The sequence below is a fragment of the Salminus brasiliensis genome, chromosome 14 (assembly GCF_030463535.1).
Source record: "Salminus brasiliensis chromosome 14, fSalBra1.hap2, whole genome shotgun sequence".
NCBI classification, from domain to species: domain Eukaryota; kingdom Metazoa; phylum Chordata; class Actinopteri; order Characiformes; family Bryconidae; genus Salminus; species Salminus brasiliensis.
The window spans coordinates 34,442,626-34,468,434 of NC_132891.1; the positions used below are offsets into that span (position 1 = coordinate 34,442,626).

Sequence of the window (25,809 nt, forward strand, 5' to 3'; positions counted from 1 at the left end):
TACAGAACCCAGGTTCTTCACACTTTCAGAACCAAAACTGGCTCTTCACAACTGGGCACCACTTAAAGAACCCTAGAGCATTTCAAAACAACCACCTCGGGGGTCTCGTAGCTCTGGTCACCAATCAGAACACTGACTCCAGAGCAGACCTGACTCCACTCGGCTGATTAGGTGGTCTCAGTCTTCGGTCCTCAGGTGCTCACATGTCCTGGGGTTTGGTTGAAGTCACCCCTGCTGTGCATCTTTAGTGCACGTCACCTATTAATTGGGTGGAAAAATCAAGGAAACGGGGGACTTGCTCGATTATTGGGGGTTTACCATTTATTAATTTATTTATTTAGGATGAATTACGCAAAATCATCATAATCCGAAAGTTCGCCACCTTCCACGCTTTCAACGGGTTTCAGCAAAATAAAAATCAAAAAGGCACGAGACATTGCAGGATTGCGGGTGGCGTGACCAATCGGGCAAAAGCAACTTTCCGCTTTCCGTGCAAAAAACTCCTAACGTAAACACATATTTATATAGTGCTGAGTTTCCCGAAAGCATCTTAGCCCAAAGTCGATGAAGCATCACTTCTACCAGTTAAGCCACCGGACCCCAGCAAATTTGAATATCCATCCTTTTGAATTCCCACTCTTCTATTGTTGTTTGCTAACAAGAAAAGGATCCTTAGCTTTAACCAAGGCTTGTTCTGCCCCTTCATTCTACATAAGCCTAATTAGGAGCACCATGGGGCAGCATCATGGATTAAGAGATTAAGCCCAGTCCTCTACTTCACAGGATTTGTGCTGGAGAATCAACACTGACCTTGTTATTGAGACAGGACAACTGGCCTAATTAAGAAACGAGCTCCTAGAACTATTATTATTATAACTTCTGTTTCTAGCTTTGCTGGATCACAAAAAGGCCTTCAGCTTCAACCTGAACTTGGCCAAACCTATATATATATATATATATATATATATATATATATATATATATATATATATATATATATATATAGGTTTATATATATATATATATATATATATATATATAGGTTTATATATATATATATATATATATATATATTAAAAACACTCTCTTGGCTCTTGAATCTTTGTGATTCTCCCTCTAAGGCTCCTCCCCCTCAGTAGGGGTGGGCAATATGCTGATTTGTTGTTCAGTGGTAAACCATGGCTCAGGCCTTCAGCTTAAGCCTGAACTTGGCCAAACCCATATATATATGTCCAAATGTTTGTGGACACTGCTTCTAATGAATGCTAATTCTGCTACTTTAAGCTTCACCCATTGCTGACACAGATGTGCACATGCACACACACACACAGCTTGTCTACTCCCTGTAGAGAAGCACTGCCAATAGAATGGGACACCATGCTGCCTAATGCCAGGTGTGGGTTAGAGGGATAAAAAGACCCCAACATTGAGCTGTGGAGCAGTGGAAGAACTGTGCTCTCTGGAATGATGGATGGTGGAGCTCCATCTGTCTAATCTCCTAGAACAAAACGTTCTGGTACTGACGGTCTGAGGACCACACTTGGCCACAAAGCTAACAGGTATCTGAGCTGCTGAGAGGAGCTGTAGTCTTATGTAGGTTGGGTCTCGACGCACCTGTCTGAGTTGCAGCACCGCAACGAAGCAAAGTGGGGGAAGAGCGTCATCTACCCACCCTGGAGATTGTGCTCTCTCAGGGCCTTCAGTCATTCTGATGCTTCTTCCAGCTTTGTAGTTGTCTTCGGTTGATATGACCGGGATTCGAACCAACCGTAGTCCCCTGGACCACTCGGGGCCCCTATAAGGAATTCTGGATATTAATTAATTTAATCTGGATATTAATGTATAATTATAATTATATTTTCCAGCTTCGTAGTTAAGCGACTGGACTGATCTATCTGAATTATTTTCTACAATATTTTACTCTATTCTGCAACATATTTGTCTTCACGCCACTGGAAACACTGATGTGGTATGGATGACCCCCTCCACCCTCATGTGTGCTCACGCCTCTTGTTGTTTGTCTGCAGTGTTTTCCAGCATCTGCTGCAGGTGGACCCGGACGCATGCTGGTTCACGCTGAGCGAGGTTTGTTGCCCCGTGGCGCACGAGCCGCCCCACACACACCTGTTCCCTGTCAGGCTGAGTGGGATGGGCAGACCGAGGAACGAATACACGGACAACGCTCTCAAACTCCTGCACGAGCTCCAGCGAGCCCCACCTGACTTAACGGACGAGGGCCATCAGGGGCGACGGTGACAGTGCTGAAGAATCTACTGAGCTGTTAGGAAGTGAGCCCTTCTTCTCGGGGAGGTCAGCCATGGATGATAGACACTGGCTGATGGGTCTCTCAAGTTTCACAGATGTTTCCAGAAGGTCTCGATGCAGAAGAACGTTAAAAACACCATATGTTGAATGTTTTGTTTTGCTGAATGTTATTTTTTTAATGAACGTGCAGATTTCTCCAATGGCTCTTGATTCTTTGAGATTCTCCCTCTTAGGCTCCTCCCCCTCAGTAGGGGTGGGCAGTATGCTGATTTGTTGTTCAGTGGTAAACCATGGCTCAGGCCTTCAGCTTAAGCCTGAACTTGGCCAAACCCATATATATATGTCCAAATGTTTGTGGACACTGCTTCTAATGAATGCTAATTCTGCTACTTTAAGCTTCACCCATTGCTGACACAGATGTGCAAATGCACACACACACCAATAGAATGGGACACCATGCTGCCTAATGCCAGGTGTGGGTTAGAGGTGTAAAAAGACCCCAACATTATGCTGTGGAGCAGTGGAAGAACTGTGCTCTTTGGAATAATTGATGGTAGAGCTTCATCTAATACTGCTGGGATGAGTTCGGGAGTTGTGGATGAGGTGGGGTGGTAATCATCCAGTCATCCAACACCATCAACACCCACCTCACTGATGCTGTTGTCGCTAAATGCAATCAACCTTCTTTTCTCTAGACAGTAGAGACAGTTACTCCAACAAAAGCAGCATAAACTCTTTTTAATACCCTTACTTTCAGAAGAAACCATGAATGAGCAGGTGTCCCAATACTTTTGTCCATTCAGTGTATATTGAACCACCATGGTGAATTCTTCTGTTGGTTGCTAATTATGTTAGCTGGTAATCTGATGCATTCGGTCTTCAGTTCTACCAGTGAAGTCCTAACCAGCTTGTTTTGCCCACTCTTAGCTCTAAAGCTCCTCCCCCCAACTTATGTCGAGTCTCAGGCCTCACCTCTTGGCATCCGAACAAATGTTTAAGCCTCAGTGAGCAGGACGGGTTCCTTGCACGTGTAGCATTAGCCTGCTAGCAAGTTATCTGCCGCCATGCTTTGCTATTTATCCTGCTGCCAAAGTAGACGGGGCGGCTATTACTCATACTGCAGCGGGGCCTGGTCAGCTAGCGTTAGCACGTAGCACGAGCGTTTGCAATTTCCTCCCGAGCTCGGGTGATAAGTGAGCGCGCTAGCTTCATTACACAGGGTTCAGCTGCGCAACATGGCCATTGTTTGACTGATTAACTGCCGTTTAGGACAACAAAAGGCAGCGGCGGCGGCAGTGGCAGCAGTGGCAGCAGTGGGGCGGCGAAGGGGGAAGTGTTAATCGCACAGGTGGAGAAGCCTTTTGACCAGAATTGAGGACGAAGGCCTCTGCTTTTAATACGTGATTGGGAAGAAGATAAAAATATCAGCTGAATTTTACCTTCCATGAGCCTCTGTAAGCCAGACGATGCGTTTGGTTTAGCCTAGTGGGTAACACCACCACCTTCCCATTGGTGGGCTAGGGTTTGATGGCCTACCCTTGGCCGGGCAGGAACAGAACATGTGGATGTGGCGGCGAAGTTCGCTCCTTTAGTGTTGAGGCCTGGATCTCCCGCTCATTAAATACTGTGGGTTTGCTCTGCAGGCACATACGTCCTGAAGATGTATGGCCCTCAGCTCGGTATATTAGAGCCAGAGGAGTTATGTTAAGGTTGGCTGTAAACACCATCAACCAATTTCTCCTCTTTTAGACGAGCTGCACGGCGGTTTCACTCTCCGGCTGCTCGCGTAGGCAGCAAGTCCAACCCAGCTTTAGTAGAGAATTATTAGAGCATGTCAATGTACAATGGTTTTATTTGATAAAAGCATACATTTAAGATGAAAGCAACACCCTGGAGGATAATTCAAATGTACACGTTTTTACATCGATTCCTTTACAAAATCAAAGAAAACATTCGTAAAGAAAAAAATGAATAAATTAATGAAAACACAAGAAACAAGGCCCTCACACAGCTATACAACTCCACCAGAGATCCACAAGCTCAGTATTTTAGTCCGGGGAGCCCTGACAAGTCAAAAGAACCACTTATTGCCTGCCTGCCTGCCTGCCTACCTGCCTGCCTACCTGCCATGCCGGACGGGGGGCGAGGGGGTTCAATGAGACGCATATCCTTTGTGCTGTCCTTTGAATCCCTGCTTTATACATAAGACAAAATAAAGAGCAATTAGTGAGCATGTGTATGTGCGCCCCCTGCAGGTGGAAAAAAGGAGGACTATTAAAGTGACAGCCAGGAAAGAAAGCTTTGGCACTTCTTACCCATATTGTACGCGACTAATCCGGCTAAACCAGCAAACTCCCGCCACTATAGAGGGTACGCACTGACATCACGTTCCCGCTCCCGCTGGAACACGCCCCCTTTTAGTCACACTGAGTGGCAAATGGCCAAACCGGGAATGAAACGATCATAAAACGGGACCTAAGCGACTATCTGCTCAAATTACAGGCAGCTGGACTCGACAGCGATCAACGGTCCACGGACAGCGAAGTGTAGCCAGGACTGTCCAGATATCTGAGAGCTCAGAGTCGAGTGAATGGCCTTAGCAGTGTTTTCTAGACCGGCTCATCCAAGATGTAGTGCTTGTATTCTCTCTTGAGCTCTGAATTTCTGCTGAATTCCTGCTTTGGTTTTTCCACAAAGCAGCTTCCCTATTATACACCCAGTCAACAGAAGACACTGGGTTTGACCTGTGAGCTCTGCTCTGGAGGCCTCGTTGCCCTCCTTGCCTTTTAACAGCCTTCTGTGACGTAGCGGGCAAGAAATGTAGCTATAGTGAATCAGACAGAATTACAAACGGCCAGTATAGTGGGAACGGCAGAACTACGCCATCTACTGGCTGTGCCTGAAAACTTTTGACTCACTATTCATTTCAGCATAACGAAATTTCGGGGGGAAAGTAGCCGTGAATACAGTATAATAACAATGTAGCAATGCTTCGCTAAGCCAAATCGAACTACCGAACCCATTTACTGCTGCAGGTGTGACTGGATAGACTTCGTCCATTTGGGGAACTGTTTAAAAAACTGTACTTGCTTAATTGGTACGTTGCCCAATCTGTAATCACCGCCATGCAAACCATACTCTGACCGCCTTCCTTCCCTGTAACCATCAGGTTTCACTAACCGATATAATTCAAAATGATCCACGCTCTTGACCGCCGCCTGTCCACTTCGGCCTCGCCTCTGGAATAATGTGCAACTGCGGTAAGAAACGATTTCCTGACATGCACCGGCTGCTCTGATCACATTTACCGTTGCTTTTTACAGTATTATACATCATGTATTAAGGTCGAGAGGGGAGGAGGGGGAGCTAGAGGGAACTATGTGGAGGGGGATTGGGGACAGGGATCTGAGAATGGGAGTGTAGCAGTAGTAATAGTGTGTTAGGGATAGGAACTAAAGCCAGGGTCATCAGGTCTGGTCCTCAGGTCTGCTCTCAGATGCATTCGTCTGCAGTGGCTGGACTAATCTGATCCTACGGGTTAATTTGGAGGTACTGGAGCCCATGTATTTTGCAAACCCCCTATAAAGAAAGCCCACCCTAGCAGCAGTTGCTACGAAAGAACGCATCTGTGGGCGGAGCATGGACAGATCAGCCGTGACGACCCCTGAACTAAAGAGTGTGTTAGGCCCTAAAGTACACAGCTCTCTGTGCAGTCGGTGGTGCTGTCGTCGGCGGACCTCTTCCTCAGCTCCCTGCCGGGGTTGTGGTGGCCGTGATTGGCCGGCTGGTGTTTGTGGGGCTCCTGCGCCGGGCTGGCCGCCGCTGCCCCCTGGTGGTGCGGAGGGGTGGGCTTCCCGCCGGCCTGCTCCACCTGCAGGTAGGCGCGCACGCGGTGGTGCCGCAGCTTGCTGTCGCTGAAGTCGATGACCCGGCACTCGTACGTCCCCTCGTCCGACGGCTTGACGCTGGACAGGCGCAGCTTGTGCGAGATGTTGCTACCGGCAACCTTCACCACCTGGAGGAAGGATGGGGATGGGACACAGTTAGTCAACGGGTGAAGTGTGAGGGATCTGACAAGCCCAACACTCTCGGGCTAGACTTCGGGGGGAACGTCACTACTGTTTACATGCTTAAGTAAATGCGGCCTGGGTGCGTTCACACTGCCATTTTTATGAGGTGTGGCCTCCTGTTACTCAAGACGGGTGTCAACAGGGTCAAGATATCTGCCTTTTTTTCTCCCAAGTCCTTTTTCCTATCTATAGTGCCGCTCTTGCTGCTCGTTCTCTGGGTGGAACAGGCTAAAAAAAACTCTCCGAGCGGTAAACAGTGGCAGCTCTGGTGCCGTGTGGACGCGAGCGGCAGCAGTGGAGACAGCTCGTCTACATTAGAGCGCTAATGAGTCGCAAGCTGTGCTGATGCAGACGCCACTCAGCGACTCGAGTTACAGAACAACTGTGAGTCCTTCACTGCAGGGAGTCGATTCCTTTCTGATTCTTTGGGAATGATTCAGAATCACTATCATACAAATACACTGAATTCATAAAGGTGACGGGAGGAAGGCAAACATGCACTCTCTCCCTCTCTCCCTCTTTTCCTCTCTCTGTCTATTGTGCTAACACCACGTTAGCGATGCTAACATCATGATAGTGATGCTAACGCTGCCATACGGATGGTAACGTTGAAGTAACGATGCTGGGAAAGGCCGGCAGTTGCCACAGTAGGGATGCTGGCCAAGGCTGGCGATGCTACGCCGCCATAGCAATAGTAGCGCTGCAACAGCGTCGCTAGTGTCGCGGTAGTGAGCAATGTTTTGACTTCTAGTGAAGAGTGACCGACTAGACCCCGACTAGCCCCCGACTAGCCCCTTTGATTCTTGGAAAAAGCTTAGATGAGAGGGACACTTTTGTTTCTCTAAGCAACACACATGTATAGCTGATCTGGACAAAAGTATTTGGACACCTGCTCATTCAGTGTTTCTTCTGAAATCAAAAGTTTATCCTGCCTTCTGTGAGGATTTGTCACAGCGGTGATGCTGGCCGAGGCCCCCAGTAGCGATGCTAACTCCACGATAGCAATGGTAGCGCTGCAATTGCGAGGATAGTGTCACGGTAGTGAGGCTGATGCCGTAGCAGTAATGCAGGGCCAGAGTATGTACTGTTTAGTAGAGGCAAACACTCCCAACTCTCTCTCTCTCTCTCTCTCTCTCTCTCTCTCTCTCACTGCTGTGGTGTAGTGTTTTTGCCTGTGGCTCGACCACAGGTAATGATTTGTTAACAGCCAGTTTTGCGCTAGCCGCTTCAGCTCTTGCTCCGAGGGTTTTTTTTTGTGTGGTGATAGCGGTTGGCCGTGTGTGTGTGTGTGTAAGTATGTGTGTGTGTGTGTGTGTGTGTGTGTGTGTGTGTGTGTGGCTGGAGTTAGTGGCAGATTCAGTGGAGTGAAAAATCCCTCCAGGTGAAAACACAGGGAACTGCCTCACAGTGCAGAACAGCTACAGAGAGGAATGGTCAGGGACTTTAGGGAGGAGGCTGGACATCCATATGATACTTGTGGAACCATTGGGAACAGTGATGAAGCTGCACTGAACACCTTTTGGATTCGCTGTGAATGCTCCAGGATGCTCAGACTCCTCACAGCAATGTTTTGACATCTAGTGTAAAGCCCTCTGCAGCAAAGAGGGGCCGACTAGCCCCCTTGATTCTTGGAAAAAGCTTAGACGAGAGGGACACTTTTGTTTCCCTTAACATCGGCCATGTAGAGCCGATCCGGACAAAAGTATTTGGACACCTGCTTATTCAGTGTTTCGGCTGAAATATGAAAGCTTATCCTGCTTTTGTTGGAGTAACTGCCTCTACTGTGCAGGCAAGAAGGCCTTTTGGAGGAGCATTGCTGTGAGGATTTGACTGTATTCAGCAAGCATTAGTGAGGTCAGGATGTTGGATCATGATCACCACCCCACCAACACATCCCAAAAGTACTGGATGGAGCTCCACCATCCATCATTCCAGAGAACACCGTTCTTCCACTGCTCCACAGCTCAATGCTGCTGGGGGGCTTTATACCTCTCTAGCCCACACCTGGCATTAGACAGCATGGTGCCAATAGGGTCATGTTGATCTCCTCCAGAGAGTCCTATTCTATTGGCAGTACTGTGTGTGTGTATGTGTGTATTTGCACAACTATATAAGCAATGGGCGCAACTTAAAGTAGCTGAATGCATTCATTAGAAGGGGTGTCCGCAAACATTTGGACATGTAGTCTATATTAGAAAGCAAACTTACGCTAATTTTTGTAGCATCCTTCGACAGCTCATCTTGAGGGACCACCTGCGGGATGAAGAGCAAGAGGTTAGTCCTGAATGTGGTCATATGACCCTTTTCAAAATATACAAAACACACACAAGCAGAAATGCTCAGAAATCAAGATCTAAGGCCAGCGACTGGCTCAGTAGCGAGGCTAACGCCACCATAGCGATGCTAACGCTGTGATAGTGATCCTAACGTTTCGGTGGTGATGCTGACATCACAGTAGTGATGCTGGGCGATGCTGGTTGGTGTGGTGGTCGCCGCAGTAGCAATGCTAATGCGATGCTACCACAGCGGTAGTGATGCTAATGCCACAGTAGCAATGCTGGGCAAGACCAGCTACCAGTGGTCACCACATGTCTCGCTGGGTGTGCCACCAGCAGCAGCGTGTTCTCCTCGGCCAACGCCGGGCCTTTCTACGGCTGCTGAAGGAAAGCCATGTGCAGCTGTGCCACAGAGCATGTGCGGAGGTGTGTGTGTGTGTGTGTGTGTGTGTGGACCCAGTAGCAGGCAGTAACCTCCTTAAGGGTCCTGTATGAATAATGCATGCTGTAGAGGTGAGTGAGAGTTTGTGTCTTGGCCTCCCTACTCTTCCTTCCCTCCATCCAATTAAAAAGCATCTTGAGCTCGGCGGGGGGGCGGGGGCAAGGGGGCGGGGGTGCGAGCAAATGTTTCCTCTCAGTGGTGAACCATCTCTCTTTCTCCCTCTCTCCCTCTCTCTTTATCTCGCACGCCCGATGAAATCATTCCTCAGCACCTCTCCCTTCTTTCAGCCCCCCCCTCTTCCTCACTCTCTCCTTTTACCCTATTCCTGTCTCTCCACCCCCGTCTCTCACTTTCTCTCTATCTGTCTCCCTCTCTCCCTGCCTCTGTATCTCTCTCCCTCTTTCTCTCTCACTGTCCCTCTTCTCCCTTCCCTCTCTCTCTTTCTCACTGTCCCTCTCTCTGTCTCCCTCTCTCACTGTCCCTCTTTCTCTCTCTCTTTCTCACTGTCCCTCTTTCTCTCTCTCTTTCTCACTGTCCCTCTCTCTCTGTCTCTCTTTCTCACTGTCCCTCTTCTCCCTTCCCTCTCTCCCTTTCTCACTGTCTCTCTTTCTCTCTCTCTTTCTCATTGTCCCTTTCTCTCTGTCCCTCTCTCTGTCTCACTGTCCCTCTTTCTCTCTCTCTTTCTCACTGTCCCTCTTTCTCTCTCTCTTTCTCACTGTCCCTCTCTCTGTCTCCCTTTCTCACTGTCCCTCTCTCTGTCTCCCTTTCTCACTGTCCCTCTTTCTCTCTCTCTTTCTCACTGTCCCTCTTTCTCTCTCTCTTTCTCACTGTCCCTCTCTCTCTGTCCCTCTCTCTGTCTCTCTTTCTCACTGTCCCTCTCTCTCTGTCCCTCTCTCTGTCTGTCCCTCTCTCTCTGTCCCTCTCTCTGTCTCTCTTTCTCACTGTCCCTCTTCTCCCTTCCCTCTCTCTCTTTCACACTGTCCCTCTTTCTCACTGTCCCTCTTTCTCTCTCCATTTCACCCCCCCTCTCTCTCTCTATCTTTCATTGTCCCTCTCTCTCACTTTCTCTCTCTCTCTCTCTCTCTCTCTCGTTCTCTTTCTCCTGGGGTTTAGGGAAGCTGCTTCTATTTCTACCTCTGTGTGATTAATGTGTAGATACTGTTTCCTGCTGCACTCTTTCTCCTCAGTGCATCTAAAGCTGTGTTCTCTCTCTCTCTCTCTCTCTCTCTCTCTCTCTCTCTCTCTCCTTCCCTCCCTCCTCATCCTCCTCCTCCTCTTCTCTCTCTCTCCATATCTTCTCCCCTCTACACTGCTCAGATGACCCATCCATGCGCCGCTCTTTCATAGTAACTGTTGCTAGGTGGGTTTTATAGAGCGTTGGTTCTGTTGGTTTACAACACGTTTAATTTCCAACCTGCCTAGTCTGGAATATACTTATACGGCATCGAGTCACAGTCAGTTGTTGAAGGTGATGGCGTAGTTGAAGCAGGAAAAATGGGCAAGCGTAATGAGCACATCTGAGACACTTTGACAAGAACCGAACTGTGGGGTTCTAGACGACTGGGTCAGAACATCTCCAGAACATCAGGCAGGTCTTGTAGGGTGCGGTTCCCTTCCCGGTATGTAATGGACAGTACCTACCAAAAGTGCTCCAAAGGGAAGGACAACCGGTGAACTGGTGACCGGGTCATGGGCGCCCAGGGCTCATTAAATGCTCATGGAGGCTCCGCCCACCTCCCAACTTACAGGACTTAAAGGATCTGCTGCTAACGTCCCAAGATGTCCAGACACCACTGCAGGACACCTGAAGAGGTCTTGTGGAGTCTTGGTGGCACATAAAGAACATTAGGAACATCAGTGTAGCCTCTTGTGCCGCTCTCCATGGTGCTGAAATGGAAACCTGCCCTGTCTGTGTTATTGGCCAGTATGGAAGCTGCCCATTAACATACCCTTTGATGGTCATGTTTACAGATAACAGTGAGTCACCCAGTGTCACCCAGAGTCCACATGAGCAGGTCTGTCTGTGAGCACTGAGAGGCGAGAGTGTGATGATTAGTCATGCATGGTGCTTAATGGTGGGGTATAGGCCTCCAATCAGACTGACTATTACTTTAAAGGCCTGGTTTCTTTCTCGGCAGCGGAAATGTAAAAATGATCTCCTTAATTAATGATCTTCACATTTGCCTCAGCACTTGAGTCATGGCTGGTTTACTCACTTTGCGTGTTCGCACGCCACGTCCTGTATGGAGGAGCTCAAAATTGATGCTTAAAATAAACCTAATGAGTAGACGGTGAGCTGCATGAGACTGATTGGTGTGCATCAGTGTGGATGAATGAACACGGGTAATCAGCTCAGAAACACACACACACACACACACACACAAAATAAAAAATAACAAGAACATGGAGAGGCTTTAAATAAGTCCGACATCTATGACTGAGTGACTCATCAGCTCTCGGGAGAGAGACAGCGAAGGAGGGAAAGGCAGTAGCGATGAGTGTGGCAACTTCGCTGTGTGAAGGTGTGATAGGTGTGTTGGGAGTCGGTGTTTGTTGAATTTGTTATTTAAGACAAATTCACCTGGATTGTTTAAGGCCTAAACAAACCAGGTGATCTCTCAAGGCTCCGCCCACAAATATGCTCTTTTGGACAAGCTTTAAAAAATTATCGCAAAAAGTCCCAACAGTGAAAAGTCGTCTAATAAACCCATAAGTTTGAACCCTGAGCCACGCCGCTGTCTGAGACAGCATAACTGTCCACGTTCTCTCCAGGTGGGTAGATGGCGGTTCTCCTCCCACACAACTCTTAAGCCATGTTGGCCAGCACAGGCATCTGTTCGCTGGTGTGGCAGAGCTGGGGACTCTGCACCTTCCTCCAAGCTCGCCAGCTGCCTGGGTATGCTGCATCGGCAGCAGTTCAGAAAAGAGGCAGTGGCTGGCCTTACCATCCTAGTGTTGGGAGTGTCACTAGTGCTGGGAGGAGCTACGAAGGGGTGGGTTATAGTTGGCATAAAGGAAAAAATAGACAAAAGAAGCACTTGTTTAATATCAAAATGTTTAGAGCAGTCTCAGTCCTCTCTATGATGAGACCCCATGTGACCCAGAGGACAGTGCGAAGAGATACTCTGACCCCAAGCCTGAAGAACTGAATCCGATTTTAGAAATTCCTCACTGGACGAATTGTTTTGGTGCTTGAAAGGGGTTTGAAATGAGTCTTTGCTTGAGAGTCTTAGTATATGAACAGCGAGAGGCAAAGAGAGAGTGTCTGATTGGTCAGTTTCACACAAAACTATAGATAGACGCAAGAAGCAAGAATCTAGCAATTCCAGATGAGAGGCCGATGAGATGAGAGTCTTCACAGCCTCGTTATTTCAAATGTGAGTCACATACAATCTAGCAATGAGATGCAATGGGAAGTGTGGAGTTTACAGGTTCAGAAAATGGTTGAACCGCATTTCTGCTCTGTGTTATTCCAGAGATATTAAGGGAAACATTGAGAAACTTCAGCATTTGTAGACTTCAGTTCGTAGACTTCAGAGGGTTAATAATAAGGCCTTACCTGATTGCTGGTCCATGTCTGCTTGTCTGTCCATTCTCTGTGGTTCCTGATGTACCACCACTGGATCTCCAGCGAATAAGAGGGCGACCCCGCCCCCCGAAAAGAGCAGGCCATCTCCACATCCTGCCCACTCTGTGCTGTAATATCATGAGGGACCTCTGTGAAGAGAGCTGAGGAAAGAGAAAGAGAGAGAGAGAGAGAGGTAAGACACTCATCATCACTTCCATACGAAACGAGATCCAACGATCTACTGGTCCGTTCATCACGCAGCGCTCAAACCACGTAAAGGACATTCTAAGCTGGTGATCAAATATAAAAAAAAAAAAATAAATGCATAAAAAAGGCAGGAACATTTTCAAGGCTTCACGGTTTGACTGGTGACAGCTATGGTGTGTGTAAGGCTGTAAGCGGGACAGGAGGAAGTGATTCATTCAAAGTAACGTCAGAACACTTTACACAACATTTCCATTTAAGAGGATTTCCTCTACTGAAGCTTCAAATGGACTTCTCTCCACTTCAAAGTCCCCCGCCGTTCTCATGCAAGAGCAGAACACCCCACGACGCGTAGCCGCCGCACGCCCAGCGCCAGTCGTCAAGAATCCACTTCAGAGCGGCCGGCTAATGCAGAACTCCCTCTGTTCATGCTCGATACAAAGGTGTGTGAAGCACAAGCTTCTATAGAAGCACTACGTGTCTCCAGCGACTGTGGGAATGAGGGTGTGTTTATACTTGCCAGCTTTGGTTCGATTAAAAACGAACCCTGGTGCGATTGCTTAGTCAGTGCGGTTCTTTTGAGTACATGTGAATGCCGTTCGGCCTTTGTGGCGCAACGAACAGCCTCACATTTCTTAAGACTTAAGAGACTGGTCTCTTAAAGCTGCCCAATCACGCTCACGTAGACTGAAGTGCCCTGCTGGCCAGAGCTGGAACTGCTGTACGAGGTTATAATAAATCTGATTTTCTGTTTAAGCCAAGACCCTCTGGGATGAGTCGGAGTAAAAACATCAGTGCATGACCTCACAAAGAACTCTCATGACTGAATGCAAGCAAAGTCTCACAGCAATGTTCCACAACCTGGTGTTAAACCTTTGCAGAAGAGTAAAGACAGTTGCTAGTTCCAGTTTTTAATTCCCTCGATTTCAGAAGACGGCAAGTAGGCGTCCACAAACTTTTGGTCATATAATGAGTAAGTATAGCTTCTTAATGGAAAGCAGCACTGCCATAACAAACACCACACAAACACCCCCTCCCGGTAAACTCCACTAAAGGCCCACTCTCTAAAAAAAAAAGAAGATGCTCGGACCCCTTATCGGACCTCGCACACTCCTCGCAGCCTGCGGACAACCTCATGCACTTCAAAGCAAGGGATTCGGCACTGTATGGCTCCCTCTCACACCTCACTTTCAAGCTGTTTAAATGAGACACAACCCGTGTCTAATGGCCTGGACCAACCAGGAGCAGACGTGAAGGGAGGATTTAGCGCTGGAGCGTGCCGATATGCAGGGGGAGACATGCCGGTTATGGTTGCAGTGGGGTGAAGGGAAGTGTAGGGGGCGATGTCTCTCCACTGCTGTGTTCTCTCTTCACTGTAGCTTCATGTAGCTGCTGCCCGCATCAGATTCAGACCCCTGACTCTGGTCTACAAAGCCAAGACTGGACCAGACAGACCCTCCGTACTTGATGGCGAAGGCCAAAAGCCGATCTGCACCGAGAGCTCTTCCAGCTTCAAGTACGGCTCGGCTCGACCCGCCATCCCTCAAAATCCACGGAAGACGAGCGTCCAGACTTTTTACTGTCCTGCACCGAAGTGGTGGAACGAACTTCTCCTGGGTGTCCGAACAGCAGAGTCCAACACTCGCTGTCCTCAAACCCAGACTGAAGACCCTCCTCTTCTGAGAGTACTCAGGCGAAGAGAAGAGTACTATGGTCTCCATATTGACTTGTGTTTAGTAGAGTCTAAGATTAGAGGATCTTTGAATTATTAGTCTATTTAAACTAGCTGAGGTTCTTCTTCAGTAAAGAGTGAAGCTCTTTTGTAAGTCGCTCTGGAGAAGAGCATCTGCTAAATGCCTTAAATTTAAATGTAGAACAGATGGAAGTTTGGATGATAGCAACAGCAAAGGTAGAGAAACCACAGAAGTCATAATACTTGGAATAAAGTGGGTTAGATTAGTCAGATTATGATGATTAAAATAATAACAAATATACATTTGATTACATATATGAATACATTATAGAAATAACCGGCCCTTAAATACCTAGTTTTGCACTGCCTACTTAGCATAATCTCATTAGCAGTCTTCTCCCAGTCCCTTTCCTTCATTATTCTCACCGTTCTGAGGAGAATTACTCGCGTTAGTGCCTCAAAGCAAACAGCTGATCCCAAAAAACAACATCTAAAAGAGCCTGAGACTAAATTCTCCATCTCTCTCATATGCGTCAGTGTGTAAAGATGGGCCGCGGAGGAGCTGTGTGGCTAATACCGGCACTGATAGCGCACAGTGTTGAACTAGCCCCGTGTGGAATGAAGACATTAGTCTAGCTGATCCCAACCCATATGGCTATTAACTCTACCTCAATCCTCTTAACTGCTCCCCTCAGAACACTTTTAATTTCCCCATAATCCCATTCAAACGGGCTCGGCCGCAGTGGGGGCCGGCACCAGGCTCCCCCCAGGCGTCCTGGATACTCTGGTCCACAGAAAAAGGTGATGAGAGGCATCCAGCTACTCTCCCATTAAGGACGGAGGAGAAAGCCACAACTGGAGTGGCGGCATAAGAATCCGGATAATGGAGAAGACTAGAAGATCCTTGAGGAACTATTGATGGTTCTTCAGATTGATACTGTGGAGGAACCTCTTAAGGTGCTTTGATGAACCTTCTAGGAACCTTTTCCTGAAGGATCCTCAAAGCACCTTAAGAGGTTCCTCCACTGTTGCAAATTGAAGAACCTCAGGGATCTTCTACTTTTGACAGTATATTATCATAGATGGGCTTCAGAAGATACCTCACTCTGCTTTATGCGTGAAGGAGACAGTAATGTGAGTAGCCTAATCGTACAATCTATACATATACAGCAGCCCCCTAACCCCTAAAGTAATACAGTAACCTTAATTAACCTTCTTACTTTATCCAAGTCGATGAGGCTATTGGCTGAATGGTCAGAGGCTAATTTAGGTATAGCACTTCAGGTGTCCGGACTATACAGGCCAATATCCCGATTCCGGCCTAGAAGACCACCGCCATCCACGCTCGGAAGGTTTCCTAAAATAGACGAGTTATGCCTCAGTCAGCAGAGCCGCTCTATTATAATCTATTATAAGTTCTGGAGCCAGCTTTCCACCCAAACAGCGGCTTTTTCTAAATTCACCAGGAACAAATGAATCAACAGTGGCATTAAAAGTGTGCCCTTGAGGAACCTTGTGAGGGCCTACACACACACACACACACACACACACACACACACACACACAAAGAAAAAGTCTTGTAAATGCAGTCATTGTACAGCTTGGGAAGTCTGCTGTATGATGTCAGACACGAAAACTTGGGAGCAGTGGATGTTTAGAAGGTTCAGAAACCGCCGACTGTATCGTTCCTGGAAGACTTCAGACTGGAGAAGACTGAAATACAGGGCTAATTACTGTGGGACTGAATTAGCTCAACAACTATGCAAATTCTTTTCATGCCCAAAAAAACTCTAAAACTCCACAACGGCACACAGTGCTTGGGCCCCGAAGATTGCCACTTGCAATATAATATGAAGACAGGTGCTCACCTTTCACGGTAGCCCATAGAAACCAACATGTCCTATATCACCTTCTGATGAGTCATTACGTACACGAAATGGACAAAAGTATTGGGACACCTGCTCATTCGTTGTTCCTTCGGAAATCAAGGCTATTAAATTAGAGGCAATCCTGCTTTTGTTGGAGTAGCGGTCTCTACTGTCCAGAGAAGAAGACTTTCTACTGGTTTTGGAGGAGGAGCATTGCTGTGAAGATTTGACTGCATTCAGCAACATGGGCATAAGTGAGGTCGGATGATCAACACAGTTCTTCCACTGCTCCACAGCTCAATGCTGGGGGGCTTTTTATATATATACCACTCTATGGTGCTGATAGGGTCATTTTTATCCGCATTTGCACATCTTTGTCAGCAATGGATGTGCTGAGTAATTGAAGAATGCATCCATTAGAAGGGGTGTCCACATACATTTGGACATACAGTGTATGTTAAACAGCTGGTTGTCGTGGCAGTGGTTTTTTGAGCTCAATGTTGGCTCTCTTTTTTTTAAGTTCTTATTTCTGATTGGGCCAAACACATGAAACACTGTACCATGCTGTTGGGCGAATCCCGACGTCGGTGTTAATCCCTTTTCTGACATTTTCAGTAACTTTGCACAAAGGCACGAGGGAATTTAATTATCTCTCAAAGTCGGCAGCGTCTAAATTCACCAGAAATGAAAGAATCAACAGTGGCGTTAAACTGTAACCTTGAGAACCAGCGAGAGCCTGCAGAACGCTTTTCCTGCCTCTTACCACTGAAATGCCTGAAGTACCCTGACTTCATTTTCCACAGTAATCACCTTTGCGACATTTTCAGTAACCTGCGCTTGCTTGGAAGCGAAAGGAATAATTAATTATCATTCAAACCGAGCATGAATTGAGCTGCGGGATTGAAGGTGTAATCACTCGAGGCTGCCCTCACAGCCTCACTATGTGACACAGGACAAAGAAAAGCCAGAGTTTCCGTAAGCCAGGCTTCAGGAGACGAGCTGCTTTCCCTTTTACATCAGCCTACAGTTTCTAAACAGCCTCGTCTTGCTGTAAAGGAAAAGAAGACGGGCCGGAAGATTCTAATAGTCAGAATCTATTCACCGCTCTGTTCTCCTGCCTGTCTACTTGTATGCCTGATAAGGAGAAGGGTAATACAGAGCCAAGCTACATCACGCCCCGAGTCAGATAGCGGGACAGCGCTGGAGTAAACTGATTGGACCCTATTATATTTTTCATTTTCATATACAAAACCCACGGAGTAGCGATTTGACATTACAAAAAGCAGAGAAAGAGAGAGAGAGAGAGGGAGAGAGAGAGAGGGAGAGAGAGAGAGGGAGAGAGAGGGAGAGAGAGATGTAGCCCATGCACTGCTCTGATTGTGTGGATCTCTAATCGCAGTCAGGGCATGATGGGGATGGACAAAATGGACAAAAGACACTAAAACCAGCAGTTTATAGCTAAAACCACAGCGTCCTCCCCGCCCCAAAACTAGCGCCCAGCTCGGGAAAAGCTATGGTGGTGAAAATGCTATAAGTAGGGATGTCCCGATCAGTGTTTCTTACCTCCCAGTCTAATCCGAGTCTAATCCGAGTCTCTTAATGCTGACGGTCGGCCTATGCGATACCTATGCGATCTTTGTGTTTCTATGACTAATAGAGCTAACTGTGCTAATCCACAACAGTAACATCACTGTATTTAGCATCAGTTTCAGTTTTAAACTCTATAGTAGGGCTGGGCGATATGGTAAAAATACTATATCACGATATTTAATTATTTTTTTTATTAAGCACAATACATGTAGCTAATCACAGACTAAACACCTCAGTAGTGACGGATTCTCATAAACGACTATTCAGATCCTCTCCTGTACTGAATACAGTGATTTCTACTCAACATCTGCTGCTCTTTATCTAATTAAACCAGTCTAATTACACTGTTAGTAATGAAACCTGCAGCTGATCAGTTGTTATTACGATAACAAATTTATCACGATACAATAAAATATCGTCATATTGTCCAGCTCTATTCTATAGTGTTTAACATCGTACAGTCCAGTCTGACTGACCTACCTGAGCATTCATCATGTCTATTAATGGCGCCTAGAGGACAACAGATGGCATTTGGCTACAGGAAACAGGTAAATGGTATCTGAAGGTATATGAAGTGGATCAGAAACTTAAAAGCCTGTAGACTGTCCACTAACAATGCCTGGATTGGCCCCTGATCCCGGGTCACTGGATCGGATCGGGACATCCCTAGCTATAACTGCAAATTGCAGGGATAATGAAACGGTAGGGAGATCTTCATCCATCCTGTTCAGCTCATGGTTGTTCTTTAGTGACCTTAGCTGGGTTCCCTGAACCGACTTCTGACTTTTCCAATCAATTTACTCACTAAGTTCCAGCCATCCATTTTTGATGATTATGAAAAACATCCATTCCTACTGCAGGCAGGAGTACGGTACAGGAACTTCTCCAACTGCAGCAACGACGAGCGTGGAATCTGACGGCCGCTGCCCCGCTCGAAGACACTTTTCCAGCTCCAGCATGATTAAAAGCAAAAGCGGCAAGCAGAACGACCCCTTCCTCCTCCCCATCAAAGCCGACGCGCTCGCAGCTCCTTCTCCCTGACAATGAGCACCAGAAACGGGAGAGTGTAATTATTGGAGCCCTATCTGCATATCATAATTGGGGGCCTCAAAGGGACTCTGTAAAGCCGTATGGAAAAAGGGCCCGGAGACATCATTATCTCCCGGAGAAATGAAAGAGCAGATCAGATAGGCGCGACAGACGCCGTCACAATCGCCGCGATCAAGATGCTGGAAAGCTGCTTTCAGTGAAAGCGGAATCGGCCTATCCCATCAGCGGGCCGTCTGATGTACAAACCCACCCCCTATGGCTGCGTTTAAGAGGCAAGGAGGCAGAGAGAGAGAGAGAGGCCCGGACAGGAGGGGGCTCTCATCCCATCCCTTTGAAATGTGAATCACTGGTTTATTAAGATGAGATCAAAGCGGCATGCAGGAGGCCTCATAGCGAAGAGCCTCGGCGTCTCCAAAAATCACCCACCGAGAGTAAACGGCTCCTGCGCGGAAACACGATCACTGGGTTGCAAATCAGCCCACGAGCTCTGGGTTGAGCTCTAAATCATGGTGTCACGTCGAGGTGATGTTGCATCACATCTCTCCGACCCCAGAACGACTCAATTTGACTACAGGTCCTGACATAATGAGTCCAGGTTTGAGGAAGTCTCAAATTTCACCCCAATCGGATTAGATGAAACGGTTCTGGTAGTTTCTTTGAAGATACAGACAATAAAGACATCATTTTACGCTTGTTTGACCATCGTCTGATCTTAAGGACGCAAGAACTTGCAGGGTTTGCGACCCACCTAATGAGGCCTTCCTGTCACTCTTGCCATTTAGAACATTTCCAGACGAAGTCAGAATGATTCTCCAAAGTTCTTTACAGAAGGATTCGTAGAAGAATTCCCGGAAGGATTCCTAGATGAATTTCCCAGAAGGATTCCTAGATGAATTTCCCAGAAGGATTCCTAGAAGGCTTCCTGGTAGGGAACGTAGACTTATCATATCTCAAAAATCACCTAGATTTTGTTCACTGCACTCAAACAGGACCACTCGAGCTTTAAATCATGGTGTCATGATTTAAAAGAAGAGTGACTGATCACTGCCCTGAGACATGACCAGCAGCTCTGGGTGGAGCTCCAAATCATGGTGTCATGTGGAGACCCCAGAATGACTACAGGTCCTGACATATCCATGGGCATGGGAAAGTATCGATTTTTCAACCCTTATCATAAATTATATATATATATATATATATTATGATAAGGGTTTAAAAAGGGTTGAAATCCAATACTTTCCAATGTATATATTGTATATAATGTGTATATATATATATATATATATATATATATATATATATATATATATATATATATATATAAATGTAGGGTTTTTTGGTCATTAATTGATGTCCACTATCTGATCGTATCTGATCATAACTTGTCATCTTCAGAACTTTGAGGGTTTGAGACCCACCTGAAAAAAAATCAACAGGCCCTTTCTGTCACTCTTGCCACTCGGCACATTTCCTGCTGATATCCGGAACGTTTTCTGAAGTATTCCAGAACAATTCCTGCTGGGAGTGAAAGGAGACTTGACAACATCTCTCAGAAATGCCCGAGAACAGTGATTGTTCACTGCACTGAAACATGACTCTGGGGCTGAGCTCCAAATGATGGCGTCCATTTATACACACTCTCAGAAAAAACAGTACAACACTGGACTGGTACCCTCAGGGGTATGTCTTCAGCTCCATTAGTTAAGGAACATATTGGTACAAAATGGTTTCACGGTTGTTTTCCTCTACTTTTAAGGGGCACAGCCTTCAGGACCTGAAGCATCATTTTGTACCTTCTGAGCATACAGTTACATTACCCTGCACCTTAGTACCCAAACATGTACCTGTACAGTACAGTATTTCTTTCTGACCATAAAACCTACTGTATTCCAAACCAGCCATTAAAGCTCATCAACAGAACCTCACGTCATGATCATTCTACCCTGAGCATTACACATCTATATGTTGAGGGTTGGACCACGCAAGACCACTCTCTGAAATCTCCCTTCACCTGATCCTATTGGAGGTCTATCAGTGAGGACATTAGACCAGGATCATCAGCTCAGAACACAACCTATGGAGGTTCCAACAAAACATACGTCATAAAGTCATATGACACATCGCCAGCAATTCCCTTCCTACAGCTCTACAAGACTGTTGGGGCCTAAAGAATACAGGCTCTTGGTTTGGGCTCCTAGTTTGACGAACATTGAGTTTCATTGTCACGTGAGTGTAAAACCCTCAGAGCAGTACCAAAAAACCCTCATATTTACAAAGAAATAGAAATACTGAAGAAATGACACGTATACACACACACACACACACACACACTATACACTCTCCCTATTTCCAATTTTGCTCTGGTAAAAGCAGTTAAATGTACAGGTTTGATAGAATCTGACTGTTTACATTATTTACAGAAGACAGTGGATGGGTGTGAGTTCAGGTGTAGTGTGTGTGTGTGTGTGTGTGTGTTTGTGGGTGGGGAAAGTCTTTATGGGTGCAGTGTGTGACTGAGCATAGGGTTTCCAGTAGTAAGTGCAGGGTGCAGAGTGTGTGTGTATGGGGAGGAGGTGTGATGGTACAGGTGAGGTCCACAGTCCACAAGCTATTGTTTCTTCAGCACCCTTGAGGATGCTTGAGGATGGAAGCTGAACCGACTGGTTCTGGTCTTGGTTTGTGGCTTGAGTGGGTGGAGTCCCTGATAATCCTCCTTGACTTCCTCAGAGAGTTTGAGAGGGTTGAACGATGTAGAGCCTTTTAACCTTTATGGACTCTGAACTATCTGCCACTATTACCTATCATCACTGCCATGACTATATTAAGTTCTTCTACACCATAATTATGATGTATATGATATGATATTATGATTATGATCAGAGCAGCTCAACAGTTTTAGGTGGTTTGGTGACTTTTATCAATAATTTATCAATAGTTCTGATTAGAGGAGGATGGGTCGGGTCCCTCTTGTGAGTCTTGGTTCCTCCCAAGGTTTCTTCCTCCAGCTCTGAGGGAAGTTCTCCTTGTCACTGTCGCCGTTGGCTGCTCACTGGGGGTCTTGGATCCTTCATGTCTCCTTATGTTTTGTCTTTTACTAATTATTAATTATGTAAAGCTGCTTTGTGACGACAACAGTTGTAAAAATCTATACAAATAAATTTGACCTGACTTGACCTATGCGGAGGTTCATTAAGCCTAAAAACAGGTTCTTCAAACATACCTTGAAGGAATCGTTCCCTCAAAGGTTCTTCATGGAGTCAAAAGCACCTTCTCCTTTGCTGAGTGCTTCCTATCTTCTCACACTTGGGCTTAGCTGAAGATGTGTTCCTCCTGTCACTCAGACAGACGTTTTCTGCTGCAGTTGGGAACAGCTCTCTAAAGCTCCCCGCAGGGATTCCTGGGAGAGAATGTGGGCACAGAACCAAGAGTGCGAGTGTATGAGCGATCCTTAAACAAAGCTCGCTCGGGCCTGAGCAAACAGAGGGACGCCAGACGCTGGCAGGTGCGCCATCTGTCCGAGGAGGGCCCTTTGATTTTTCCACAATAGAGCCGTAAGACACCGCGAGAGCCAGAGGCTGAGTGAAAGCGAGAGAGAGAAAAAATGGAGCAATCGACAAGTCAAACAATCTCCGCTGAAACAAAAGAGGGCTGAGAGGTAGAGGTAGGTAGGTGTGTGTGTGTGTATGTGTGCGTGTTGGAGGCGGGAGGGAGAGAGGGAGGGGGAGCGAAGGGGTTTGCGAGTGTGTGATTGACTATCGCCAGAAAGATTTCAAGGTTCTGCCGACAGGCCTGTCTCATCTACCGCTGGCAATCCCTCTCACTCAGAGCCTTGAGAAGCAGCTCAAACTGAACTTCACCTGGGTCCATATGTTTAAAGCAGTAGGATTACTGACCCTGGATCAGCCACCCTGTCTGTTTACCTCAGTGAATATGTTTATAGTAGGACTGTCAGGCAGAAGATGGACACCACTGAGGGGATCTACGTTATTAGGCAGCGAGCGAACAGTCAGTCCTTGAAGGTGATGAAGCCCAAGCGTGAGAATCTGAGACACTTTGACCAGAACCAAACTGTGAGGTTCTAGACAATGACTGGGTCAGAACATCTCCAAAACAACGGGGGTGTTCCTGACATGGTACCATGGAGGCCTCAACTCACAACCTGCAGGACTTCTGGTATTCCTCATCTAGATTTAGACCTACAGGATATAGGTTTTGCTCACTAGCCCTTCTCAGCTAGCACCAGTTCTTCTCACCTTGGTTCAGATCTACTAGACAGTTTTTCTGGAGTTCCTACAAGAACTGGTTCTCCTCATCTAGATTTAGACATACTGGATATAGCTTTAGCTCACTAGCTCTTCTGAGCTTGATTCCGACCTACTAACACCAGGTAATCTCACCTAGATTCCGACCTGTCAGTACTAGTTCTTCTTACCAAGGTTAAGACCTACTAGCACCAGTTCTTCTCTCCTGGGTTCAGAACTGCTAGCTCTAGATCTTCACCTAGACTTAGACCTACTAGCAGAAGTTCTTCTCACCTAGTTTCAAACTTAATAGCACTGGTTCTTCTCACCTAGACTTAAACCTACTAGCACCAGTTCTTCTCACCTAGACTTAGACCTACTAGCACCAGTTCTTCTCACCTAAGTTTAGATCTACTAGAGAGTTTTTTTGTAGTTGCTACAAGAACTGGTTCTCAACTCACAACCTGCAGGACTTTAGCCTTGGTGCCGGATACCACAGCAGAACACCTTCAGAGGTCTTGTGGAGTCCAGGCCTCGATGGGTCAGAGCTGTTTTGGTGGTACACGGTACGAAGAAATGTAGAGGATGTTTGCTCTTCAGTTCATGAGCGTAGATGTGGTTAGATGTTTGACTCTGCTTGCCTTTGTGATTGTCAGTGATAACCATAACCTCTAAGGGCTAAATATGTTAATAGGAAGGGCAGCGCTGGAAAGCAAACATCTCTAATCTTCCCTCTCCACTGCAACCGAGACTCGGTATTACACACTGGGGCTCGACACAGTCAAGTGCTACTGTTGCCCCTGGAAACAGGAGGAGGGCCCTGCTGATGTAGACACTAGATGTAGAGCAGTAATGCAGACCGATGGGAAGAGTAAGCAAGGCTGTGGCTTTGGCACAGGCGGTCGTGAGCTTCCCTTATACATCACAAATTATACACCCTAATCCCCAAAGGCTGTAGTGTTGCTTCGTGGTCCTATTTTGGTCCTCAGGTTTGAGGTGTTTGATCTCACACATCGTCTGGAAAGCATTCCTTGTGTTGTCCATGCTTGACTTAATTTTCAGGATCTTTACAGGTGCTGTAATGTTGGTTAACAAAAGTCCTGGCAACAAAAGTCCAAGAGCAGAGGTGTCATCTTGGTTGACTAAAGAATTTTCCTTTCCTGGCACTGAAAATATGCATTCTATAAAGCTGGATGAATATCACAGAGCCCCTGGAAGATAGGATAGGATGATCTAGGGCAGAGCTTTCCAAACCGGGGTCTGAGCCTCCCTGAGGGTCCTCATGGTGGGGACAGAGAGCCTACAGCAAAATGAAATTCCTTTTTTAATCTTCGAGAAACTGAGCCTCGACCCTGCATCGTGAGCTGAAGAGCTCTCAGAGCACCTTAAAGTAACCTGTACCTGTGCATACTGTAGATTGTACCTCACTGAGCTCTAAGGCACAAGTGATAGCGGTTACTTTGGGGAAAATCTAGCTTTGGTGGCAATGTAGCCATGTTCGGTAGCAGGTCTGAATCGAGGCAAGAACTCTAGTTGATCTACATCTAGGTTAGGAAAGCTGGCTCTGGTAGCAATACTTGAGAAGAGCCAATACCAGTAGGTAGGGCCTTCCATATGTCTCATTTTATTTCCTAGAACTAACAACATGCTATAGAATTACAAATACCAGTGGCAAAGCAAGGAGTTGTTTATTATAGAGTATTATAGAAGTGGATCTTGTTCCACAGATTTTGACAGAGCTCTGATCTTTCTAGGCCCTAACTGAACGCCTAGCTCTAACATCTAGTTTAGGAAGGGGGGTAATAGGTGATAAGAACTGCTGCTAGCTGAGAAGAGCTAGTGGGCTAAAGCTATATCCAGTATGTCTAAATCTAGATGAGGAATACTACTTCTTGTAGCAACATGCCGACTCCAAAAAAGCTGGCTCTAGTAAGTCTTCAAGAACAGGAAGCTGGTTGAGAATAACTGCTGCTAGTAGGCCTGAATCTAGGTGAGAATAACCAGTGCTAGCAATTCTGAGTCTGGCTGAGAAGAGCTAGTGAGATAAGGCTGTATCTAATATGTCTAAATCTAGATGAGGAGAACCAGTTCTTGTAGCAACTACTAAAAAACTGTCTAGTAGATCTGAACCAAGGTGAGAAGAACTTGTGCTAGTAGGTTTAAGTCTAGGTGAGAAGAACCAGTGCTATTAGGTTTGAAACTAGGTGAGAAGAACTGCTGCTAGTAGGTATAAGTCTAGGTGAGAAGATCTAGAGCTAGCAGTTCTGAACCCAGGAGAAGAACTAATGCTAGTAGGTCTTAACCTTGGTGAGAAGAACTAGTACTGACAGGTCGGAATCTAGGTGAGGTGTTAGTAGGTCGGAATCAAGCTCAGAAGAAGAGCTAGTGAGCTTTCCAGTGAGATGTCTAAATCTCGATAAGGCGAGCCCAGAAATTCTGGCTCGCCAATGCAGTGGGTCTGGATTGATGTTAGAGGAGATAGCTGTGGTCAGGCTGTACGGCAAGGTAAGCAGAGATAGCAGAAGCTATGAAGACGTTTGAA

General features: G+C 46.6%; 2 protein-coding genes across 2 annotated transcripts in view; one reads left to right on the top strand and one right to left on the bottom strand.

The window, feature by feature from the left end:
• Window positions 1-2,465, top strand: part of tti1 (TELO2 interacting protein 1) — a 15,461-nt gene extending 12,996 nt beyond the window's left edge. Inside the window, exon 8 of the mRNA XM_072696709.1 lies at window positions 2,028-2,465. Within this exon, the coding sequence (XP_072552810.1) occupies window positions 2,028-2,256 (229 nt within the window). The 3' untranslated portion in view covers window positions 2,257-2,465. The remainder of the gene's footprint in view (window positions 1-2,027) is intronic.
• A 1,634-nt stretch (window positions 2,466-4,099) lies between these two features.
• Window positions 4,100-25,809, bottom strand: part of LOC140534828 (V-set and transmembrane domain containing 2 like) — a 48,325-nt gene continuing 26,615 nt past the window's right edge. The window contains exons 2-4 of the mRNA XM_072656323.1: window positions 12,613-12,782; window positions 8,544-8,588; window positions 4,100-6,280 (exon numbers count right to left, since the gene is read on the bottom strand). Coding sequence (XP_072512424.1) covers window positions 5,954-6,280; window positions 8,544-8,588; window positions 12,613-12,782 — 542 coding nt within the window. The 3' untranslated portion in view covers window positions 4,100-5,953. The remainder of the gene's footprint in view (window positions 6,281-8,543; window positions 8,589-12,612; window positions 12,783-25,809) is intronic.